This window comes from Apis florea, unplaced genomic scaffold (genome assembly GCF_048593485.1).
Source record: "Apis florea isolate Af1SG1 unplaced genomic scaffold, ASM4859348v1 contig_2495_pilon, whole genome shotgun sequence".
Lineage (NCBI taxonomy): Eukaryota > Metazoa > Arthropoda > Insecta > Hymenoptera > Apidae > Apis > Apis florea.
In genome coordinates this window covers 1,794,492-1,819,820 of record NW_028256595.1, presented here as the reverse complement: position 1 = coordinate 1,819,820, position 25,329 = coordinate 1,794,492, and the positions used below count along the sequence as shown (strand labels likewise).

The window sequence follows — 25,329 nt, the reverse complement described above, 5'->3', positions numbered from 1 at the left end:
GTATTTCGAATTTTAAAATTCGACTCTCGAAAATAATTTATTTCACGCAAAAATCATAACGGGATAACGTAAGAACGATATACATAATTCGGAAAACGCATGGATACGATCTGGCCGTGAAAGGAGAATAACGGATCGAACGCTGTTGCGTTTCCAGGTCAGGCAGGAGCGCGTGAATTTTCGTACGAAAAACGGGTGCCCGTAGGCTCCTTCTCTCTCTCTCTCTCTTTGTCCATTTTCGAAGGCACTTGCCGTGAAACCGTTGAGGGATTTTTAAAGTAGGGTGCAGAAGCGCGCGCGACTGGCGGAGTGGGGTGTAGCACGATGTGGCGAAGTGGGATCGAGGGAGGGGCGTACCGTCGTACGGTCTGACTCTCTTTTATTGCACCCTCCTCTCTGGGTCGGTGCCGTGGACCCAATTCGCTCGGAGACCTGGACGACGTTGCGCCTCCAACGGGTGTGTTATAGACCCGTCGGATTTTCACCTCCGGATTGGAAAATTCAGAGTCCCGCCCGAGAATCGTTGCCCTTTAATGGCCAGTGACGTCACGCATCGCCAGGTACGCGATTAGACAGGCCGGTCTCTAATGGGATCGTGACGTTTCACATTGCCGCGTTCCGATCACGGACGGAACGATTCGTCTCGTTTGCTTTCGAAATTTTCTCACGATGCGATTCACTCACGATAGAACTCTTCGTTCCGCCGATAATAATTATCGATCGCTACATGTTTTTCACGCGATTCGCGTTTCGTATCTATGCAAGAAAAAGATCGACTGTATCTTGAGACTGGGGGAGGGGGAGGAGGGGAGGGATTGACGCAGAAAGATCCGGTTTCACTTGGCTCGCACGCAAACAGATTATCTTCTAATCTAGAGGCCGAAATTTCTAATTACGTTATCGCCCAACTTTCGCAAATATTATACGTTGACGATCGTCGAAATATCGGTCTCTTCCATTTCTTTATACGACATGATGAGAATGTTTCAAAAAATGGGCGTAATTTCCTGATATGAATGGATCGGTAATACGTGGGGAGGTTATTTTTGTAATTTACAAAAAGACCGTCACCACGTTATTAATACTCCCTCATTCATATAAATTAGTCATAAAGATATCAAATTCTCGAACGCAAACGCGATTCCTCAAGTTTCCTCTTATTTTTTCAAACAAATGCACGTTAAATGGTTTCAATGGTATGAATCCTTTTCAGAATCTGAAAAGTTCAAATCGTAAACAACCTCAACGAATAAAATATCCTCGATGAAGTATTGTTTTCTTTATTGACGCGTTCTTATTCGACATTTTCATAAAAAACGATTGTACGAAGTTGACGAAAAAAATAGGAAATTTTCGATCTCTCGTTTATTGTTGTTTCACGAGATTATGAATTAATCACAAGACACGAGCGCGAATGTCTCGGTTGGCTACGACGGTGGCACGACCGTGAAAGTGCTTAGATCGGTCGGAATTTTACTTGTTTCCGTTGTCTCACTACCATGGTTGCAAATCGCTGGTTCGATTACCCGTATACTGTTGTCTTTTCTTTTTTCGTCGGAAACCGGCGTATCGTGGCGCATGGTAAAACGAGAAATCGATGAAGAAAACGATTGCACGAAACAAACGTTTATTTCGACAAACGTTAATTTACCATTGTAAAATTAACGGATAAAATGAACGTTACGCGCGTATTTATTATATTATGCGTTATGTATATCATGATTCTAAATAAAATTGCTCGTAAAGCAAAATAAAATTTCACAAATTGATCATTATGAAAAGCGATTCGCGTCATCCACCGACGTCATTATGACTCCGCTGAAATACGGAAAAAGATTGACATTAGAGTAGTAACGAAAAGCATATGTTTTTGAAAATTAAGATATTTGTGAAAAATTCAACGTTTTGCAATTCAAATTGGAGAGGCTTGTTGCGAATAACTTTTAATCCTATAAGATTTTCATGTGGCAATGTCCATATGTTCTGCAGATTCATGCGATAAAGAGGCCGTGATGGTTTCTTAAAGCAACGGCTGTTAAAATGTGTATACGTCAGTGTAGCACATGAGTCATTCGAGAGGAAACGAGGACGGGGTGCTTGATGCGCCCGCAATATCGTCGTCCCTGTGCGGAAAGTGAGCGTAAATCGCCGAAGCGATCCGAAGATGGCCGAAGTAGGGCCGTCGTGCGGCAGTCGAGCCCGAGCGATCCCCCGATCGCGGTCGTGCGTGTTGGAACGACAGGTACGGGCAGTCAGTAGTGGATTAGCGGCAACGGGAGCAGCAGCAGCAGCGTCCACGGCGGCGGCGGTGGTGCAGCGCTAACAACAGAACGAAACGAAGAGGAGGTATGATCGCTCGAATCGACGGAAGACATCGCGAAACGGGTAAATAACATCGCATTTACCCTGTCCCGGAAACGTCCATCGAGTGAAACGAAGGTGCGCGCAAACGCTGGCTGCTCCACGGAATATGTATGTGACGGAGGTGGGCGAGGGCCGTGCGAAAAAGTGGCGAAAACTGTGAGAGAGGTGCAGTGCCTCCACGTCGGTGGCAGTGGCGGTGTTGGTAGTAGTGGTGTTGGTGGTGTGGTGGTCGTGGCGGTGGTGGTGGTGGCGGCGGTGTGGCGTTGCTGGTGCTACTTCGGTGTATATGCGCGCGTGTATTGGTGGGACACGCACTTCGGCGGGGCCGTGGTTCTCGCTCTCTCTCCTGTTACGTCTCATTCCCTCTTTCTCTCGAACCCCTCTATTCACCGCGACTATCCTCTTTGTCGCCCTCACGGAGGCCATCGTACCGAAAGCGACCGAGCCAGGCCAGGCACTACGCAAGATGGCTGTGTGTCGCTAACGAGAGGCCGACAAACCAGACGGGGAAAAGACAACCCGGGGATAAACGGAACATGCTGCTACGTGATCGTCGGGCCCGTCCCTGAACAGAGAGACACTGGCCAAGAAGCGAGAGGTACGTTTTCTTTTTCTATTACATTAACATTGTCGATGACTCGCTTCGTTTCCCTTCCTTCGTTCTTTCTTTTTGACACGCCGATCTCGTGTGTTCCCATCTCTCTCACTCCGATCTGTAAAATGACACATTTCAAAATTTTTTCGGATGATTTTGTGGTTGACAGGTTGTCGAAGATATCATGACTCGTGTATCGTATTCGCTTCATTCTCGTTCGAAAGATTTATAACATCATCTATCGTTTTACATACGTGTATATCTCACGAACATACGTTCGATACGAGGAAAATATAAACAAATTAAAGTTTTCTCTTTGTGAACGTCGGCCAATCGCCGTGTGTTCATTCTATAAAACTTTTTTTTTTGCGAAAGCTAGTCGTCCGATCGCGCGTTCGTACGTTATAATTTACTTCACGTAAGCGGCGTGACAGTTTAAATTTTTTTTCCGCACCAGGTTTCGTATGACATCGACGCGACAGTCATTTAGAAGATCGTGAGACGAGAAACCGAATCGAGAACATCTGTTGCCGAAAGCTTGAAAAGGCGAACATAACCTCAAAATGTCGGTTTGCATGCGTCGGTAGGTAGAAGATACGTGATCGGTCCGTATTGTCCACGTCTTTTTACTCAGTTTGTGTTTTCGACAAACTTATTGGTGGATGTTTGCGTGTGCGTTTGTGCTCGATAAACAACTTTTGTCGCAAATATTTTGCAAACTTTTCCAACCTTAACGATCGTTTCGAGCGTGGATCTCAATAGTATGTTGCGCAGTGGGACGCAACTCTGCGAAACATCGTATCCCCGGAATTGAACGAAATGCCAGCGGAATCGTGCCGACGGAGTGGAAAAATTTCAGCGTTGTAAGACGTTGTTATATGAAGAACATCTGTTTTAAGCAAATGCGTGCACGTATGTTAAAAGTTACATTGCAAAAATATATATTGAATCGGGATTTTTACGTGTCATCGTATTGCACGTCGTTGATGTATGTGTACATATGTACACACGATATTTTACTCATTACGAATAAAATTTTATTGCTTTTCGTTGCGTCGTCGGAAATTTAAGTTCGCTTGGAAATTTTCCATATACCGTAGCATACCATTGTTCACTTCGTACCATATATTCTTGCTATATCTGATCATTTATAAATTCGCTCCTTTTTTTCATGTTAAAAACTGTATAAGAGACAAAAGCGATATTATTTCTCGTTGAAATCCAGCAATGAATATTATATCCACATATCGAAATGATTATTTCTCAATTGAAATCACGTTTTCAGCGACGGATCGAAAAACTACGAACGATTTTGGTTAGGGTTAAGTTTTCAAAAGAAGATATTTCGTTTAATATCGTTTGTCTGAATCGAAACGATTAGTAAAAATAACATTAAAGTAGAAAAAGATAATCGTTAAGTTGAATCATTTTCCCGCGGAACTTCGACTGAAAATCCAATTAGTTTCATTCGTATCTCGCTTCCTCTACTTCGAACTTTGCACGTTCATCCGCAGATCGATCAGTGCTCTATATTGTCGCGTTTGATTATCGTTTTCTAATTATCGACTGCGTCTGGCAGTTCGTGCGGCAAACGAAGTAATCGGAAGTGGCAACTGTGCGATCGGTTAGCATATTTTATCTCGTTTCTGCTAGGTTTCCTCAAACGTGGCCTTCGAAATGGCCTTTCGGCTGAAAACTCTTGCCTCTCGACTACTCGACACGTGCGGACGCATTTCAGAAGGACATTGCCATACTTTAAGGTTGCTATCATGCGTGCGTGTAAATGCACGCCTTCCATTTGATTATTTTTTTTTTTTTTTTTTTTTTTTGCTTTGCCACGTTTTGTCTTTAATCTTGGAATAGGGGAATGACAAAGCACGGCACCGGTTTTTATTATAGCATGTGTATAGCATAAAGGGCGAGGCGTCTACGTAGGCTGTGCCTAACGATCGTTATTGTTTCGAAAGACATAAGAGTAATATTAACGAAATTGTGTGGCAATGACAAAGTTTGATCGAAGATTGTTATTTCGTGATTTCAAGGTGATCACGAGCAATGCCGCGGAGTAAACCGAATATCGATCGATTACATTAAGCGAATGTAACTTGCTATAGCACTCGGGGACATTTGACGAACTAAGTTAACCTTAAGTTGACCTTAAATAAAGGAATAAGTTACGTCTAGCGTTGTACAATAGATCAAATTTATTTCTAAATCTTGAAATATGATCCTTATATATATAAATTAATAATCATCGTAAATCGTACTTCAAATAATATTCAATTGTTAGCTGTTTTTGTATACTATACCAGTTTTAAAGGCAAAAAACAAGGAAACTTTTGTCCATATCGTAGTTAATATTCCGCAAAAAAAATTTCGTTATTCAAAGAAATAAAACGGGCCTCTGTTCGCTTACACGGAACTTTCCATTCTTCACGATCTTCCGTTTAAAGAGTAAATTTTGTCCGAATATTCTTCCCTACAATGTGAAAGCTACGTTTTTCCTCAAACCAAAACTAGACCCGATTATTTTGTCGCTTATAAGATTCGATTCTATTTCGAAATCATTTCTGATTATCAAATACAAATAGAACGAGATTCACTAAATCTGTCTGTTATCCTGTTTGATTTTGTTAACGATATTTCTTTGAGTACGAATTACACAGAGTAAAATTCTCGAGAATATTTCTATCAAATTGGGAATTGAGAGTGGAAATTATCGTCGGATAATTACAATGCGATATTCATTATCGAGAAATAGTTCTGTTATCGAGAACTATTCGCAAGAATTTTACTCTCAAATGAACTCGTACCCTTCGAACAGATTCAATTGCTCGGCAATCTATCACGATCTGTTTTTTTCTCGATCTATCGGTAAATCATTTTAGAATTCATTCGATTTTCTCCTCGTATCTTTGAGAAATATGATTACACGTTGTTTCGATAGAAATTTTTAAGTAAAAAGAAAAAAGTTTCGTAAATCGCGAATTCGAGAACTGGTGTCGTCAGCGGTAAATTCAAAGACGAATAAGAAGCTAACGTTCGATGTGACGGAAAGCAAGGGCATATCGTGGGCAAAGAACGGCTCAATTTATATGCGTGAGTATAGGGTTCGTATCACGAAAGCAAGCGTGTTTCGAAGAAGGGGGATAACCCTAAAAGGGGTGTAAACGCGACATGGAAACGGTGTAAATTGGAAAATTCCGCCGTCGATGGAACGTTATCTTTCGTATGGCCGTTGTTGGCATCGACCACGAGGATAGCGTGGAATTTTACAGGGAAACGGGGGGAGCGCATAACGTATTTATTGTGTGGCAATCTTAACAATCGATCAACAAAGTCTCTACGATTCCGCGTAAATCAATTTCGAAAGATTTCTTACGTAACGACAACGGTACTACTGCTTTTCTATCATTGCACGATCCATTGTGTTGGCGGATCCGCGTAAAAATTATAATTAGATCGCGGCATCTCGCGTTCGAGCGAAAATTGATAGAATTTCGCTCGAAGAAAACGAGAGAAATCGATCTTCCGTAAAATTTGGCTTCACGAATCGAGCGATATCTCGAACCAGGGATAACGAGTTTGCGAAACGTCCTCGAGGAATTGCGCAAAGTATAGATACAGAGACGGTTGGTTAAAAAAAACACGTAATAAACGTTATGTATCCCTCGATTCGAGTGAAAATTGATCTTGAACCTTGGTTCGATAATAATCGTGGCAATTAATTTCGAAACGACCCGTATTCGATCCCGTAACGCCGTATATTCTTAGGTTTAGCTGACCCCTCGCGCTATCCGTCCCGAGATCGTTAGCAGCGGCGCGAAAACTCGGCACAGTAGAAACGAAGTCTAACGCATGATCATCCAATTTGTCGGCGAACTTTTGTGCTCTCGCGATTGCAGGTTATAAATACAAGGATGTAACAACAGACGTTTACGATCGCGAGATTAGACGGTTAATTTACGACAACGGGTACATTTGTTGTACTCTTCGAGCTGGTAGTTGCTCAATTCGCACTTTTATACCCAACAGAGGGAAGGGATGATCGATTTGTCGCCGCGTTTCCCGAGTTTCGCGGAACGAAGAGCGCAACGACAACTTATCCTAAGTTGTATCTAAGTTATTTTTCTCTCGTTATCAATCGGCTAGCCACACATTGCAATTGATCTACGACGGAATATAAAGTGACGAAACGACGACGAGCATGCATCTAGCGCATGGCGTCTTCGATCGTTTTTTTTTTTTTTTTTTTTTTTTTTTTCTCCCACTCGTCGTAGCTTCGAGAATAATCTCGTAGGAACTGTAGTTATTCACGCGTCAGAGAATTGATCGGCGGACGGGATCGATGCGTTCATCCACGAACGAATCGATTTTTATTCTTCCAATTCTTGCGGAATTTCTTGAGAGGTTCATCGATGCGCGGGGAAAATTTCCGCGAAAAGCGGATCAATTTCGAAATAGTTTCGGGTTTCCCGTTTACCTAGCAATCGGGTTGACTCATCGGGATGTGGGTATAGTCGATGCACGCGATATCGTACACGAGGGCGTGCGTCGTGCATCGCGGATCGCAACGCGCACGTACATCGGTGGAGAGCAAGCGCAAACGCGCCAGAATTGGAATTTCGTTTCTTGGTCGGCTCGTTGCTTTCGTTCGTTGTGCGGATAGACAAGAGAAAGAGTGACTCATCGCCAGTCGCCGGCTCTATATCGCGATATAGAAACAATAGCTGTCCGCGTTTGGAAAGTCACGGTTGCGCCAGAATGGATCGTTTCGCGATGCCTCAACCGCAAAATCTCGCGACAGATTAGGTATACGCGCGTTTTTCGCCGTTATTGTGCGTTCGATATATGTATACGGGCGTAGAAGATAAGTGGAAAAATCAACGACGTCGGAACGAAAGTTTGCAAAACGTAAAGGTTAGCCGTTGTATATGCGGCGTAGTATCGCGTTTATCACGTTGAGACACGAGCGCACAAACGCACCAAACGATACGTTATTCCTTTCATCGCTCACGTTGCCGAACCTTGCTTCTTTCCCGCGATGATCAAACGACACGCGATGATACACAAAGGCGGGGGAATGGCTGCGAGTAAGCCGAAACTCCTTCGATCCGTTATCTGCCACGTGCCACGCCACTATTACGTAAAATTGCTTCTTTTATTACGACGCACCGGTAAGTACCGGCAACGCTTCGCTCTTGAAACGCGGCGTCGCGACGCTCTTCCTTTTCCTCGTTTTTCGTCGCCACCCCAAGCCAATCCTCTCTTCACCTTCCCAACCGCTCACGAATTATTCCACAATTTGTCTTCCTTAACTGTCCAGATACCCCAACTTTCTAACCATCCCGTCGCGTTTCCCCTCTCGCTTTTCCTTCTTCTTTACCCTGCCCAAGAAAAGAGAGAGTAATTTGGCATCGCGATGATTGCGACGATGACGAAGCGTTTCGTTCGGGCTTACCTCCCCCAACGAATTCGCCTCGAGCAGATAGAACGCTTGGACGTGTAGCTCTTTCTCTTTCTTCCTCTCTTTCTCCTTCTCTCTCGCCGCTCGATTTTTAGCCTAGCGCCGCGATAAGCCGTGTAATACGCACGCACAAACACACATACACATATATATATATATATTGCTCGATCGAAGGAGAAGTATAACGATGAAGTTGGTTAATTGGTAATCCATACGATGTGTCCCGTAACACTCGATATCCATTACACACGGTTAAACACAGAACTCTCTCTGTGAACGGTTAACGAGCCGGTTAACGTAAACGTAACTGTACTTCGCGGTACCGTAGATCCGTTCATAATACGGAGCAACACTATTTCTGACAAACAGCACTATAATTAGAGCGCGTCGCGTACAAGGATGAAGATGCCGGAAGAGGGAAAGAGAAAGAGAAAAGACGTAGGACGCGTGGTCTCGTGCGCGTGTCGAAAACCGAATCGGAGCTATCGAAAGTTTCCAAAACATTCGTCACGCGCCGATCGATCACGCCCCCCCTCCCATCCTTCCTCCCGCGCTATTTCGTTTTCGTTTTTCTTTTCCAAACACGTAGTGCGTGCGTCCCTCTCTGGCCGTTTTTTCCTCTTTCTTTCCGCGATCGATAAGGCGAAAAAAGAAACAAACGTTATCTTATCGAGAGCTTAAATTCGTAAATGCAACATATATATATATATTATATATTTTATATGTGTGTGTGTTTGTGTGTGTGTGTGTGTGTATCCACGCTCGATAAAAGTGTTCCAAGCATTAATTCGGTGTTTTTCTTAAAGTATTTCTTAAGGGAAACGTTGGAACAGTTTTCTCGCGTGAAGAAAAGCGAAAGAAATAAATGGATGTATCGTGTAGAGAGATGAGGCTAGCAGCAGCTAGAACTCGATAGAGACCAACCCAATATGTTTGCCCTGTTCCAGCTACTCGGAGTGTCAACGCGCAGAAACCTGATATTCGGTAGATGCCTTTTGAGAGCCGCTGGCCCGAATCAGCGTGGAACCATACAAAGGCACATGTACGTGAAGGAGACTCTAAAATATTCATAGTCGTGGTGGTCGGCTGTTAGTTGCGTACGTTTTTTATATATCGCGCGTCGCAATGGCGAGGAGCCGTGGTGGCTTCCTCTCCTCGGTTCGCCTAAATCAGAACGACGCACGTTGGGTCCCCCTCTTTTTTTCCGCCTCGATCCCCCGCTGCTCTCAACGACGCCTCCGGATAAAATCCATCCACCTATATACGAAAAATTTTCTCGCTCTCCTCTCTTCTCTTTCCTCCCCTCCGTTTTCTTTCCGTTTCTCTCTCTCTCTCTCTCTCTCTCCCTTTCCCCGTTTTCTCCGTTTCTATTTTTAGTCAGCCTCCGTTTTTCCGTCGTTGTTTACCGTCGAAACTTGCCGTTATCGCTTGTTGGACAAGTTGCTAGTAGTCGAGACGCGGTTGCGTAGATTGGGGACCGACACCACCTTTCGGAGATGATGCAAAGAGAGATGCGCGAGCATTCCGTTCCCGCTCGAGGAACGTTGGAACGTTGGAATAATGCGCGTGTTTCCGTTTGTCATTGCAGGGAATGTGTGACATGTTCATCCAAACACAGCAGACGAGTAGCGTCAACGGCAGCAGCAGCAGCAGCAGCAGCAGCAGTAACAACACCGTTCACCACCACAGCAAGAAACGCAAGTTGGAGTACAACGTGAGTCAGCCGGTGATCCAACACGCATTGGTCCAATCGACCGGCGACTACCAATTAGACAATACCGGTCTGCAACAACGGTACTCCGTGAACGGTGCTAATACCGCATTTAGCTCGCTGCACAACAATAATGCGCTGCAGAAGAGTAGCCCGAACCAACAGACCCTGGTACGAGCCTCGACGATCAAGCTCTTAGACACGTACCAACGCTGTGGCCAGAAGGTTGGTCCCACTTCCTGCGATTTTCTCCTACCGATAAACTCTCTTCTGACCCGCGTGATCGCGTCGAGGAAAGTCGATTCATCCTCGTCTTCTCTCTCTTTCACTCTTATTCTCAATTTTTTTCACTTTATCTCTATCACGTTCTCTCTCTCTCTTCCCCTCTACTTCTCTCTAGCTCTCTCTCTCTCTCTCTCTCTCTACTGACTCTGACGTTAACGCTTCGACCATCGCGAGATGAACGCTAGAGATACGTTGGTAAACGCTTAGATTAGAACTTCATAATCGGGGCTAATGTATTCGCGCTTCTCGCCTCCTCTTCTCCTCTTCTCTACCTCGTTCTTTGCTATCGATACGCTCGATGAGATGGCGCGTACCGGCTCGAAACGACTATAAATAAGCGAAGCCCGTTCGTTCTCTCCTCCTCGCTTAAAAAAACAACACATTTTTCTTTTTTTTTTTTTTATTTTTCTTTCACGCAACCGATTCCGTGTACAACAAACAACATCCATGGTCATCGCGCGACGTTTCTCTACGGGGGATAATAAATAGAAACGAGAAATATCCAGCTTCAACGCGTTATTTATGAATGTTGAAAAGGAAATAGCCTCGGTTTCGTTTCGGGGGACGCTTTCGAAATTTTAGGGACCTTATCCTTCCAGCTGTCCCTCGACCTTCTTCCCCCTCTCTTCCCGCCCCGTTTCCTTGTTCGATTCGGAACGGAAAACGATTTCTGTTCCGCGCTCAGTTAACGACAAATTTAATCCGCTCTTTCGATCCGTCTTTCTTCTTTATTTCGTCATCCATCTGCCCCTTTCCTAAGATAAGAGAACTCGTGTACGTATTCCTTCTATCTTCGCTTATTTTTCCATCGTTGCCCGCGCTCCGTTTCCGCGATACAACCGCGCTCAAGGCCGCTAAAAATAGTGCCGCGCTTTTTTTCATTTCGCGGCCAAATGGTCATCGGTGCCCCGTCATTTTGCCATTCTGACGCCGCTCGAAAATCGACTTCGTCATCCGGCCATGCTGGGTTTCGCAGAAGCCAGCAGGCTTTCCACGACAACGATTTCAAAATCGTGCGGCAAAAAAAAAAAAAAAAAAAGAAAGAACAAGTTCAAGCAGAGCGTGCCGCTAAGAAAGAGAGAGAAAACATGGTATTTACGAAACGATAATCGTTCACGGATTAATATATGATAATTCTGATGGACTAACTTTCGCAAAGATAGGCTCGATCCGTAAAAAAAAAAAAAAAAAAAAAAGAAAACAAGAATTTTGCTTCTTTCTTTTATCTTCCCGCGTTTAATCGCAATTAACATCTTTGCAAATCGATACCACTCGGTTACGGTTAATTAAGGAATGAATCGATCGATTTTTGGCCCGTCTATCACGGAACCGTATCACGAGCAACGACGGGCATGTCGTTTCTCAGGCAACTTTTCCGTATGGCGTAGTTACGTATCGATTGCCTCCAAGGTTTTCATTTCATCGTAACCGGTCATCGTCATATATTTCCGCCAATAACAAAGTGTTTAACGCTTGCTAAAAATCTCGTCGAGACGAGACAATCGATGGCTTTGTGTAAAAAAGAAAAAAATGTTAATCTCCGAGTTTTAATTCTATATACCTGTTCCATATGTGCTTGAAATTAATTTTCAACGATGCAGCCGCTTATGTGTATGTATGTATGATGTGCTCATGTAACAGAATCAGAGATCACATCCGATGGATTCGTGTTTCTTGGATTTGTGTTGTCTCAACATTGGATTCATCGTCCTCCGTGTGTTGGTCGTTATCGTCCCTACCCAATCTAAAGCTATCGAAAGCTACCTACAATCTCTTAACGTCCAAAAATTTTTGTATAAGGTGTATTCCTCCTACAGAGAAAAACTTGGTCGAGGGAGGGTAATGGTGACGGCCTGGCAGTCCACTCCGCCAACGCGACGAACGCAGTGGGTAGTACTGTAGTGTCGCAGCACCACACTCAACAGCAACAGCAGCTGCAACAACAACAGCAGCAGCAGCAACAACAACACAAGCAGACAGGCATGACGGCACATAGCAAGCAAGTGACCAACGCTGCCAATGGAGGCGGTGGCAGCAATCCTCAAGGAGACGGAGATTACCAGTTGGTACAACACGAGGTTCTCTATTCTATGACTAATCAGTATGAAGTCCTCGAGTTTTTGGGCAGAGGTACTTTTGGACAGGTAAAAATTCTTCTCCTTGGCTACTTGTTTATAAATAAATGTTTTCTCTCTACCTGTTGTACCGTTAATTTGAATAATTACTCATCTTTATCTCGTTTCACAGGTCGTGAAATGCTGGAAAAAGGGAACCAATGAAATAGTGGCCATCAAAATTTTGAAGAACCATCCATCATATGCGCGCCAAGGGCAAATTGAGGTCAGTTGTTTAGCCAAAGTATGGATTAATTTTAATAACGTATCGTTATTATTAAGCGGAATATCGATCCAGGTCTCCATCCTGTCTCGACTTAGTCAGGAAAATGCGGATGAGTTCAACTTTGTGCGCGCTTATGAGTGCTTCCAGCACAAATCCCATACCTGCTTGGTCTTTGAGATGCTAGAACAGAATCTGTATGATTTCCTGAAACAGAATAAATTTTCGCCTCTACCGCTCAAATACATCAGACCGATTCTCCAACAAGTACTCACCGCTCTTTTAAAACTTAAGGTGAGTTTGCGTTTCTTATTAGCGTTGAAACTCGATCGGTTCGCTATCGATTTTCACGATTCGAATTGGATAACGAACTTACAACCAATATATATATATATATATATACATATACTTTGCTTTCAGCAATTGGGGTTGATTCACGCCGATCTTAAGCCAGAAAATATTATGTTGGTGGATCCAGTACGTCAGCCTTATCGTGTTAAAGTTATTGATTTTGGGTCAGCCTCTCATGTGTCTAAAGCTGTCTGCAACACTTATTTGCAATCGCGATACTACCGTGCACCTGAAATTATACTTGGACTTCCATATTGTGAAGCAATAGATATGTGGTCGCTCGGCTGTGTGGTTGCGGAATTATTTCTAGGGTGGCCTTTGTACCCTGGTAGCTCGGAATATGATCAGATTCGATATATAAGCCAGACACAAGGTGTACCAACGGAACACATGTTAAACAATGCCAGCAAAACAACAAAATTCTTTTACAGAGACATGGACAGTACGTAACAAATCCGTCAATTAATTTCGTCTGTGATACGGTATTTTTGAATAACAGATGCACGTAATTAAATTAATTTAAATTATTTCAATTATAGGCACATATCCATTTTGGCGATTAAAAACACCGGAAGAACACGAGGCTGAAACTGGTATTAAATCTAAAGAAGCAAGAAAGTATATTTTTAATTGTCTTGATGATATTGGTCAAGTTAATGTTCCGACTGATTTGGAGGGTGGTCAACTTTTGGCAGAGAAAGCAGATAGAAGAGAGTTCATAGACCTCTTGAAGAGGATGCTCACGATGGACCAGGTAGTAATATCTAGTTCATGTTTTCGTTTTAAAATATCGAAAGACGACGACGAGACGACGGTCTTTTTAAAAAATGAGAGAAATGAGAATTATTCTCTATCTTGTTTTCATCATTCTTTAGCATGTATTCATCATTTGTAGGAGCGCCGTATAACACCCGGGGAGGCTCTGAACCATGCCTTTGTTACGCTGGCTCACTTAGTCGATTACGCGCATTGTAACAATGTCAAGGCTTCCGTCCAAATGATGGAGGTTTGCCGACGAGCCGGTGATTTCACTGCAAGTCCAGCGCATCACCAAGCTCCGCCAGCACCTCAACCACCTCCACCAACGTCATTGGTAGCTAATTTCGTGCCGACGACGAATGGTAGTGCCGTAACTTTCACCTTCAATAACCAGTTAACCAATCAAGTACAACGATTGGTTAGGGAACATCGCACTGCACAAACAGGATATGATAATCTGGTTCGTTTCTACATTTTTTTTTTTTTTTTCTTTACTTTTGATTGATCGGATAATTTAAAATTAAATTTCACTTATTTCCTTACGATTATTTTTCTTCTTTGATATAAGAATTTTGTCTATAAAATTTATTTTATATCGTGATATGTATTTTTTTTTTTTTTTTTTTTTTTTTTTTTTTAGTATCAAATATACAGTAACAGTAGTCGTCGTGCGACTCAGTACAGTAGCTCGTCTAGTGGATCAAATAGCGGACGAAGTGGAGTACATGACTTTCCGCATCAATTGGTACCTGGTCTACTTTGTCATCCACCCAGTTATCAAACGATGCCAAGTCCTGCAAAACACGTAGTTGTTGCTCAAGTAAACGAGATACAAGTTTTTATTTGAATCCAATATCGCTACATATTCATGATCATATTTAATCATATTTCTTAATTTTCACCATTCAGCCTCCACAAGCGCAACAAGCTCCGCTACAAATTCAACCATCAATTATATCGCAGCAAGCTGTTGCTGCTGCAGCTGCAGCTGCTCAACAACAGTATGCTGCGGTTCCCGTATCTATGGTAGAAACTGGACGACAAATGTTATTGACTGTAAGTATCGTTGAAGCAAACATTTGTTTCAAAGTATATATAAAAATTATTGAATAATTTAATTTTTCGTAGAATGCTGTACAAACCTCTTGGCCTGGTGGAAGTCGTCAAATGGCTGCTATCGTACCATCCTGGCAGCAGTTGCCACCGCAACATGCAGCGATACAGCAACCATTATTGAGTGATGCCGGGGATTGGGGAAGACCTCTTATTGTAGATAGTTCTGCCATTCTGCAGGTAATTTTATTGCCTTATTTTTTTTATCGCCCTATTAATTATCTTCGTAAACGAGTCGAACGGACTTTTAACTAACCTCCCTTGTTTTGGGAAGGATCAGCGGCCAGTATTTCCTGTCACAGAAGTTTACAATACTAGTGCCCTTGTTGAACACCCTCCTCAAGCTTGGGCAAAACGTAGCGTCACGAAGCATCATCAACATCATGTGACAGTACCTCAACAGTCTCAGCATAGGCACGAGCATAAGAAAGAAACGCAGCAATTAAGTCCGGTGAAAAAGAGGGTGAAAGAAAGTACACCTCCGAGCAACATGAGACGGCATTCACCTTCGAGCAGTCATTGGCAGCAACAACCCATGCAACAACATCATCATAGCAGTAAACACAGCAGTAGTCATAACGTAGAACATCATCAAGTTACATCTGGTCGGCAACAGACTATTACGATTCACGACACGCCATCACCAGCAGTTTCTGTTATCACAATTAGTGATAGTGAAGACGAAACTCCGGGCAAGTGGTGAGTTAATTCACTTTCTATTTCATGGAATATTAGAACGTAGTTAGAAATTTTTGTGCGTATTTATAAAATTAGAAGCTTTATATTATATCGAGAATGTAACGTAAAGTGTTATATAGCAAGTCGGGTATTTAATTTGTTTCGTTAATTTGCTTCGTTAAACACTTTTTTGTAGTTCGATAAATTTGAAAATTGCCTATTTGTTGGAGTCTCGTTTACAAATATCTATTGTTTCATTTTGTTTTCTTTACGGAGATTTATCTGTAAATTCTGTCCATAGATGTTTCCACCATGGAATATATTTATTAGTAATTTATTAGAATAGAAAGTAGTGGAATCATGCATGAATATTATTGACAGCTGTGGAGATCGGCAATGCGGAGCCTGTCAAAATTTGGCAACTCGCCTGTCTGGCGATGGACGTCCAGTTCGCGAGGAAGTCATTCGAAGGTATATGAATGTAACGTAGTAATCACACAATAGCATTGATTAATGGTTAATAATCGCTAAGAACAATAGTATAACGGAATGCTTTTTTTAAATATAACGTTGTGAAATTGATTATTAACGTATTTTATGTTATCACACCTGTGACAAAAGTTGCAGGCCTAAAAAATTACAGATTATGATCAGAACAATTTAAATACACATTTGTAGCGCTTGGAGTGTCAATTAACTCGTTACGAATTAACATATAAAACTCCAACTTGCAGCCCTAGCGTTTAATGCCATTTTTTCATGCTCAGTGTAACGTATTTTGGATTGCACGGGGGATATCTGTTTCCTTCTGTTGTTTCTCGTGCAATTGATAGCACGATTGTTTTTATACTTTCAGCACGCAGTCAACACCACGCGTGGTCCAGCCTATGCAACAAACTCATTCGAGTAGTCAGTCGCACACTAATGGACACGCAACAGCACATAGTACGTCTCAGAGGTCGCAGCGGAAAAATATCATTAGTTGTGTAACTGTTGGTGATAGCGATGGCGAAGCTAGTCCAGGTCGAGCACATAATCATCTATATCAACATTTACCGCAACATCCTCAGCATCAGCAAACTACGCAGCTAATTAAACACGAGCCTCAACAACAACATCACGTCAGCAGGTAATTGAATCGACCATCAAAGTTTATAATTTCATTTGAAGAAACATTCTCATATGACGTCAATACATTGTTAATTGCAGTAGTAGTTCTGGATACTCTTCTCAATCGCAAAAGAAACGTTTGTTGGCCAAAGTACAATCCGAATGCAATATGGTGAACGTTGCGACGAAACCGGAGCCCGGTGTTGAGTATCTTGCACCACATCCGTGTCACGCGCCAGCCTGTAAAGAGCCACCGACCTATCAGGTTAAATTTTAATTTGAATCAACATTTTTTCTTTTCTTTTATTTTCCTTTTTTCGTATCTATTACTTCATCTTTTCCACCTTTTCATTTCTTTTTCTCTTCTTCTTTCTACTTTTCTTTCTCTCTTTTTTCTCTTTTTTTTTTTTTCATGATTATTTTTAACGGCCAACCAAGAGTTTCTGGAGCTTCTTATCGAGGAACAATAACGACGATCCTGCTCCGCGTTCATTGGATACTCCCTTCCCCTGTTTTAGTAATCTTTCTTTTGAAAATGTTTTTCTAGGATGATGCCTATGACATGCATGACTACTTCTTGCAGTATGTGACCACGAGTAGCGCGCATCCCCATCTTCAAGAGCAGCATATTGTGTATACGACCGGCACGGACAAGCGGGTATCATGGCCTGGAAAGAGAGCTGAATACAAACACGAGTACGTTCAACCACCGGCTGCTCATTCCAGAGATCATCAGAAATGGGCGGTGGCAAATACTGTGCATCAGTATAGGTAAGCATCTACGTCGCATGCTACTGCATTTGAACTACTACACGACACTCGAAGCATGTATTTACACATTACACATTACGCGGATAGATATATATATATATATATATATATATAGAAAGAATTTAGAGAACGGATAGAGCGAGATACATGGATGATTAAGTGAAATTTTTGCGCATGCAGTTTATTCGAACGCATGATGTGCCATTTTCACTTTGTAATGTGTAACGACCAAACCGATGACAGGCAGCTCGTGTATATACATGTTGTCGAGACAACAGAGTATTATGACCGGCAAGTAAACAGCATGAATTTCTATATTATTTTTTTTTTTTTTCGCCAAGTAAAAGTAACCGAGAATAAAAGCGAATCTTCTCTTGAAAAGGGTCTCGGAATCCGAGCCGATCCGTTCATTCTCTGTCTGTGGTTTGGTCTCTATCCTTTTAGAGAGAGAAAGAGACTTCTTAAAGTAAGTAAAGAACGCATGGAAATTGCATAACGAAGGGTTGGATTTTGTTTTGGGTTTTGTAGGCAGAGCCAGGTGGTGGGTTCGGCAGCCCATCCGGGTCATACCCACAGTCATCATGGGCATCCGGCCCACCTCAGTCCTGGGGGCGGTGGCGGGGGCAGAAGTCCTGCGGGGGGGCCTGTAATAGGAAGTGCCCAACATCTGGGGCAGCCCCTGTACCAGGAGTACGCTCACGTACGTTCAAGAGCACATGCCGTGCCACCCCCGGTATACGTTACCGCCGCGCCTTCTCAGGCTCCCACTGCTATCCAGCAGCAACAAGTGCCCACCTATCAGGGATTCACACCCGGGTGGGTACCTAGACACCTAGTTGATGCATGCATGTGTGTACCATTTATTATATTTTCGTTTTAGTGATAGTTTCATCGTATTGTTATTATTATACTTGTGATCGTACAGTAGTTAATTGTTGCAATATATACATATATATATATATACATATAGTGCGTTCCCGTGCAACCGTTTTTATCTTGTTCTCAATAGCATGTAACATTGTAACGTTGTAAAAAAAAAAGAAATCGTGTGATGTATTTATATATTCAGTCGGATAATCGATATTTTTTTTCTCTCTAGAGATCGTTTTTTTTCGTTTTTTTTCTTTTCTATTATTATCGTTACTTCTTCTTCTTTTTTTTCTCTCTCTCTCTCTCCCCATCAAAGTGTAAAAATTATCTTATCGTATTATACGATGAATGTACAGTATGTATTTTACGCTCGAATGTACATGTATTTTGTACAAGGTAGTACCATTGATTGCCTGCTTAGATAATTGCACAAAAAAAAAAAGAAAGAAAAAAAAAACGTTTCGTAAATACAAACGAACGATGTATTTGATGTGAAGTAAAAAAAAAAAAAAAAAAAAAAAAGAAAGAAAGAAAGAAAGAAAGAAAGAAAAAAAGAAATTTGTCGATTACTCGATTCTCTTACATGTATGATATACGTATATATAATGTTATCTCCTTATATATATATATAAAACCGTATGCGTGTGGAACGAAGAAATGATCTTTCTAAAACAAATGAATTTCATTTCCCTTTTTAGAGCATTACGGAGACTTTCTAACGTTCATTATCCCGTTTTTTACAGCTCGTCTCCATTAACGTTGTATGATTCTAGTCGAGCGTTGCCACCACCAGCTCATCACAGCTCGGCCAGACCGTTACTGGCAAGTCATGCAGCGCATCCACTGCCTGCACATATGCAGCCAACAGCCGTTTACGGATTGGCCCCGCTTTCACCGGCCAAACATCAATATCAACCTTCTAGTTTGTGGTTCACCGAGTAAATTATTCCTCTGTCTGGTTTCAGAAGAAAAATCAAACGGCGCGCGAGCACTGGCTTTCGCCGCATCTTTATTTTTTTTTTTTTTTTTTTTTTTTCTCCTTCTTTTCTTTTTTAAGAAATTTTACAAGATCGAAAGATACGATCCGCCTGCTACCACGATGACCGAATAAAAGGGAAAAAGAGGGCTCGTCGTATTTGTCACGTTCATTCCTCGCAAACGTGTGTTTTTTTACTAGCAAACGAAGGGGATTTTTCGCGATACTATTATCAACTATTGTAAACAGAAAATAAAACGCCAAGCTTGTATTGTTGTCACGAAAAGGAAATTCATGACTGAAAAGACTCGACGGAGTCCCAAGACAAGACCGTTGAAGTTCTTCTTCTTCAACTTAACTTTTAGACAATCCGTCCTTAAACAGCGATCGCCCCCTTCGAACTGCCTGTCTGTGCTATTATATATAAAAAGAAGCAGAAGAGAAGGGAAAAAAATGGAGAATTATCCATTATTTCGATTGAAAAAGGAAATATATATATGTGTGTGTATATATATATATATATATATGGATCCGAAAGTCGATAGACTGATCGCGTTTGCGTCGCGTCCTAATGCTTTCATTAGCGTATTTGTCGTACGTAATATCCATTGTGAAACGTGTTGTCTTTTTTCCTTTTGTTCGGTAAATCGTACATATTTGAACGAGAAAGTAGATGAAAGTTAAAAAAAGGAAAAAAAAAAGAAAGAAAAAGAAAAAAGAAAAGAGAGAAGAGTAGAGAAATACGAGATAAAGAGAGAGATAAAGGTTTTTTCGACTTTGCTTCTCATTGCGCAATTGTTTCCTCAGTGAACCATTGCTTTGATGATTTATATTTGTACTATTTTTTTCCAAATATTATTTGGTGAAATATGATCGATATACAATTTTGTTCGGCTTAGACGGCGCATATGTTATATACCTGGCAGTATATATATATTATATACTTGATGTGTTTTGTATATTTTTGACGAAAAAAAAAAAAAAAAAAAATATGTTGCCGCGCCAAAAAAAAAAAAATTACGTAGATGTGTAAACGAAGAAAAGACCAAGCGATTTTGTCATGATATCTGAATTTGTATTGTTTCAAATTATGCGCGGTTTAAGTAGGTAAACCATCGATATCGTTGATTTGGTAAAAAAAAAAGAAAAAAAAAAAAAAAGAAAGAAAAAAAAGAAAAAAAAATTGGGCTACTTTAGTCTACAACAATTAGCAAGTTATCTTTTAATCAAAGTTCAGCGTTAACGGGAAATAAATTTGCATTTCTTTTATTATGATATGATACACATATCATACACATATTATATTTTTAATGATGCTCGTTAACAAAGATAATCTTAGCGCGGCAATTAGTTGATAGAATTTCAACAACAGATTTTTTTTGTTACTGAGCGTGACAACGCTTTAACAATATATATTAAGCGTTCTCTTTCAAACGGGCTATTGATGTCGATGAAGAATCCCGTTCTATAGTCGTGTGGAGGGAGTTGATCAATTTTACACGCATACACACATCATACACACAACACATTGATTCGTTGTAATAAAATGTGTTCCAAGTTTTATTTGTTGTCGTCTCAATAGGAGTGGTGGTGATATTTCTTGAGCATCCTTCTTAGAATGCTGCTACATGAAAGTGTGTGTTTGGGTTTAGAATCGAATTCTTCTATTTTGATTCAAACATGTTACGAATATATTTAATCGCACGATTAATTTGTATTTGACAAAAGCTGTGCCTTCTCGCAGCAGCCTCACTATTTATTTTTACTACGTAATTACTCTTATTCTCCTCATTATAATTATTACTATTACTATTATCACTATTACTACTACTACTACTACTACTACTACTACTACTACTACTACTATTACTATTACTACTACTATTATTATTGCGATTAGGCATCACTGATTTTAAGATAATTACACATTAGCAGTTCGCAGTTTTCTTCGTAGATATCCCCCCCTGTTTACAATAGAATCGCATTAGATCCGTTCGAATTGAGAATTTTCTTGCTCTTACAACATTTTTTTTTTTTCAACGTTGAACGATTCTCGTACAATAAAATTCACACACTTTTCTTTTCATCGACACCTTTACGTTTCACCTGTTACGTTTCAACGTTTTGCATTTCACCAGGGGTTATATATTTAAGAATGTACCTATCGGGTACATTGCACAAATATGCGGTACACAATTAATCAGAATGGGCAACAACAAAGGGATGTGTGTACAATAATCGCGAGAGATTGTAAAAATTTGAGGGAAAAGGATTGATTGGGAGGGTTGGTATTCAATCTTTGCAAGACTCAATTCGTCGAAAAGGACGAATGTTCGTTGCAAGTATTCGCTTACAATGTCGGATTGCACATTTTTTTTTTTTCTTCAACGTACACTCGATTCTTTCTATCTTGCGATCAGCGTGTCAATGGTGCAACTCTTTTTTTTTTTTTTTTTTTGTTTTAAAGCAATTTTTTTTTTCTCTCCCCTTGAATCGAATCACGTTCTTCCTTGTCGCACTTCTTCGCGTCAGTATAAAAGGAAGCAATTTCTTAATGGGGGAAAAAGAAAAAAAAAAGAAAAAAGTATTGATCGCAATTCTCCGCATTCGATGTACATGTGCATGCCCAGGTGTCGATTTGTACATATAATTATCGCGAGTGGCTCTCTTCCTACATTTTAACGTTGAAACAGCTGTAAAGGATGGATTTGCACACTCATCATTTTACGACTCGCGAAATACTTTTAATGGAAAAAAGGAAAAAAAAAAAAACATTGATTTTTTTCTGCGTGCTGACGTATTATATCTCGTGGTTTTTAATGGAATGACGCTTAGGCATTGTTTTGCTAATTATTTTATATACATAGCTGTATGATAACGTACGGAATATTAGCTGTGGTATGTTGATCGTAGAGTGAACCATGTCCAGAGTTTAATTAGAAGTATTTTACACTTAGAGCGAAAATGTTGAATGAATAAACGTGGGGTGAATAAACGTGCGTGGTTAGCGTGATTGGTAGAGAGAAAGAGGAAGAGAGCGAGAGAGCGATGTGTTAGAGAGAAAGAGAGAGTGTGATAGAATGACATTTTTAGATATGTTACCTATATCGTGAAGAAATTTTTCAATTTCCTAAAAAAAAAAAAGAAAAAAAAATTAACAAAATGCTAATTCGTAATTAATTCCAATTCGATAGATAGACGATGGATTATTTTACAACATTAATCAAAAGACACTTATTACGAAGATTCGGGTAATAATATATTCTCCATAATTTATTCTCGCGAATTATTTAAATGTCCGTTCGATTTAATTTTTTTTAAACAAATTTCAAATTTATGCAGCACGTTATTATAAATGAATGCAAATTGGCTTCATCCGTATCTTCATTTACGCGCATTATTAATATCGGTGTAAAATTAAAGAGGAAAAAAAAAAAAAAGTCATGTAACCAAGTCGATGTGCCTGTTTAACGATTAATCATATTTTACATTTATATTTACTGCAAACCGAGTATAGTAGACTCACGAAAAAACGTGTATAGCGAAAGTTGCACGTTAAACGAAAGAAAACAAAAACAAAAAAAAAAAAACAAAGTTACAATCAGCTTGTAAGTGTTACGTATTGTATCGATCACACGGTACGAATTATACGATTATAATTATTATACAAACACGTTTGCGCGCCTATACATGTATATATGTATGCTTCCATATAAACCGTAGAAATTGTGTCGCATAGAAGAAAAGTTTTCTTCTTCTCTTAAGTCGTGAGAAACAAAAAGTCATATCTTTAGATTTTTTTCGCATTCTTTTCGTAGAGAAGGAAAATAAGGAAACTGTCGTTGCGGGTGTGTATCTATAGAAACGTATTTTTTTTTTTTTTTTTTTTTTTGTTCTGTTTTTGTTTTCGTCGCGTGAATCGATGCATGCACAAACATACACGTAGAAGACGAGTGCACACGACAGTCTCACGCGTCATAGTCATGTCACACCATCATGCTTCATTTTTTTTTTTTTCCTCTGTACATTCGAACGTATATATTTACATACGTGTCACTAGATAGGCGATAGAATTTCAGTCAGATTACTTTCTTTTTTTTTTTTTTTTTTTCTCCACCCAAAGAGCAAGTTTTGACTGACGATGTATAATATTCGTTAATAACGTTAGCATAAGACTGTAATTGCTGATCGTGGAATCGATCGTTCTGATTAATCGCTGATATATCTACGTATATAAGTATTTTATTTTATTACGTTCATACGTTGTTATATAGCGTCGAGTATGGAAAAAGTATTTGGGTAAAATAGATTTTAGATGATCAGCTTGTGGAGTCGGATATCGGTTACTCTGTAACAAATAGAATTATATTATTGTCGATGTTATTGTCGATGTTATATTAATTAATTAATTAATTAATTAACAGCTTTGGGTTTAGTACGTATACGCAACTATACAATGGTCCTATGTTAGTTTATCACTCTTTTAGGTGTAGATCGTCAGTCAGTACAAGCTCATAGTCATATTAGCAGTCATTGTTACTTTATAACGTTTTACGCTGTGTACGGTTAGATAAGTAACGAAACGCGTCGCGTCGACGCGTATCTAAATAACAGTAGCTCACCACTAATGCGAAAAAGAAAAAAGAAAAAAAAAAAATAAAAGAAAACGATTTCTTTTTCTTTTTTTTTTTTTTTTTTTATTTTTATTTTTTGAAAACGTACCGTAATATTATAATAACGATGGTTCTAGTTGTGATATTTTATTAATTATAAGATCCAACATTTTCGATGCACGATGTTATTTTGGTCGGGCTTTTAGATAGGCCAACGTGCATGACGCGTTATATATATATAAAACATATAAAAAAAAAATAGTATAGTGTTTGTCGTTAACAATCGAGAAGGTTATACGTTATATCATACGATTGTCACCTTCGATAGGATGGTGATACTGGCGTTACCTTAGCTGCTCATCGTCCAACTTGTTCTGAATTCTTTGATGTTTCTTCTTTTTGGGCTTATCTTTTTTTTTTTTTTTTTATCTTTTTCTTTCCTCTCGCGAATTTTTTACTTCGAGTGACATAGATAGATTAGACGATGTTTGTGATAGATTTTTACTTCCATACTTTTTACCACCTTAGAGGGAAAATTGTGCTAAAAAAAGATAAAAAGGTACGATATTTTCTAGGCTAGATGGTGACGCTGCTTCACACATTGTTGGGCGCAAGCGTAACAGTTTTGCCTCTTCCTTTCGGGTGACACGATGATACATAATATGATACACTCAAGAAGAAAGAAAACAAGGAACACATGTACAAAAATACACCTACATACACGGATTATAAACGCGCGCGTTCACACGCGTACGTGCACATACATGTATACACTCGAAGCTATAGAGATATAATATTATTTTAATCATTTTTAAATTTGTACATATATTTCTTATCGCATCAGGGCAGAAGGGAGCGGAGTGATTTCTTAGTGTCTAGGTGTAGTGCCTAAAATGTTAATGAGATTGTGTCCAATAGAAAATTTATTTAGTGTGTGGAATCTCTTAATCTGCTCGATCCCGGGTGCTCGTGCGTGGAACTTTGGAACTCGAAATTTCTCGTTCGACTCTAGAAAGAGAAGAAAAGTAATGATCGATAGGGGGGAGGAAGGGAGAGGGAGGGGGGGGGGGAGATAGAGCATTTTTCGAAAAGTTGACGGATCAGTTTCTGTGCACGAGTATTCGGTGTCGTAAAATAATGTTCGACGAACGAGGTTAGAACACTTTAGTTAAATAACGGATTCAACTCTCGTTGAAATGGCCAGAAATAAAAAAAAAAAAAGAAAAAAGAAAAAAACACGAAAGGATGAATAAAAGAGAAAGAAAGAAAGAAAAAAAGAAGGGAAATCCACAGATAAAATTACGTTTTTTTGTGGACTTAGAATTTAAT

General features: G+C 40.2%; 1 protein-coding gene and 2 long non-coding RNA genes across 15 annotated transcripts; 1 reads left to right on the top strand and 2 right to left on the bottom strand.

Annotated features, from left to right (window-relative positions):
• Positions 1-1,259: 1,259 nt before the first annotated feature.
• LOC147657839 (uncharacterized) lies at positions 1,260-2,946 on the bottom strand. Its single transcript, XR_015291700.1, has 2 exons — positions 2,406-2,946; positions 1,260-2,319 (listed from the first exon to the last, which is right to left on the bottom strand). It is a non-coding gene; the product is annotated as an uncharacterized LOC147657839 (long non-coding RNA).
• On the top strand, positions 2,255-20,899 carry Hipk (Homeodomain interacting protein kinase). 13 transcript variants are annotated; one of them, XM_086906707.1, is made up of 20 exons: positions 2,857-2,962; positions 3,417-3,542; positions 9,374-9,468; positions 10,015-10,362; positions 12,240-12,566; positions 12,670-12,762; positions 12,835-13,053; positions 13,180-13,552; positions 13,650-13,867; positions 14,006-14,329; positions 14,510-14,689; positions 14,779-14,925; positions 14,998-15,162; positions 15,257-15,681; positions 16,042-16,131; positions 16,517-16,789; positions 16,870-17,035; positions 17,318-17,541; positions 18,070-18,390; positions 19,155-20,597. In XM_086906707.1, exons 3-20 carry the CDS (start codon positions 9,415-9,417, stop codon positions 19,351-19,353), a joined length of 4,146 nt encoding a protein of 1,381 aa, XP_086762833.1. In that variant the 5' UTR covers positions 2,857-2,962; positions 3,417-3,542; positions 9,374-9,414; the 3' UTR covers positions 19,354-20,597. The 13 variants fall into 13 exon arrangements, with proteins under 13 accessions (XP_086762839.1, XP_086762837.1, XP_086762835.1 ...); XM_086906713.1 differs by lacking the exon at positions 3,417-3,542 and having other exon boundaries at positions 2,255-2,962; positions 18,070-18,357; positions 19,155-20,899; XM_086906711.1 differs by lacking the exon at positions 3,417-3,542 and having other exon boundaries at positions 2,255-2,962; positions 13,650-13,864; positions 15,263-15,681.
• A 2,576-nt stretch (positions 20,900-23,475) lies between these two features.
• On the bottom strand, positions 23,476-23,944 carry LOC147657838 (uncharacterized). The gene is made up of 2 exons (XR_015291701.1): positions 23,838-23,944; positions 23,476-23,735 (listed from the first exon to the last, which is right to left on the bottom strand). It is a non-coding gene; the product is annotated as an uncharacterized LOC147657838 (long non-coding RNA).
• Positions 23,945-25,329: the final 1,385 nt, after the last annotated feature.

What these genes read in the sequence shown, in the direction of transcription:
- Hipk (XM_086906706.1), top strand. Translation starts at nt 9,415, where the DNA reads ATGCCTTTTGAGAGCCGCTGGCCCGAATCAGCGTGGAACCATACAAAG. An exon ending in GACGAAACTCCGGGCAAGTG is followed by an intron (nt 15,682 to 16,041) that starts GTGAGTTAATTC and finishes TATTATTGACAG; the next exon opens with CTGTGGAGATCGGCAATGCG. An exon ending in CAACAACATCACGTCAGCAG is followed by an intron (nt 16,790 to 16,869) that starts GTAATTGAATCG and finishes TGTTAATTGCAG; the next exon opens with TAGTAGTTCTGGATACTCTT.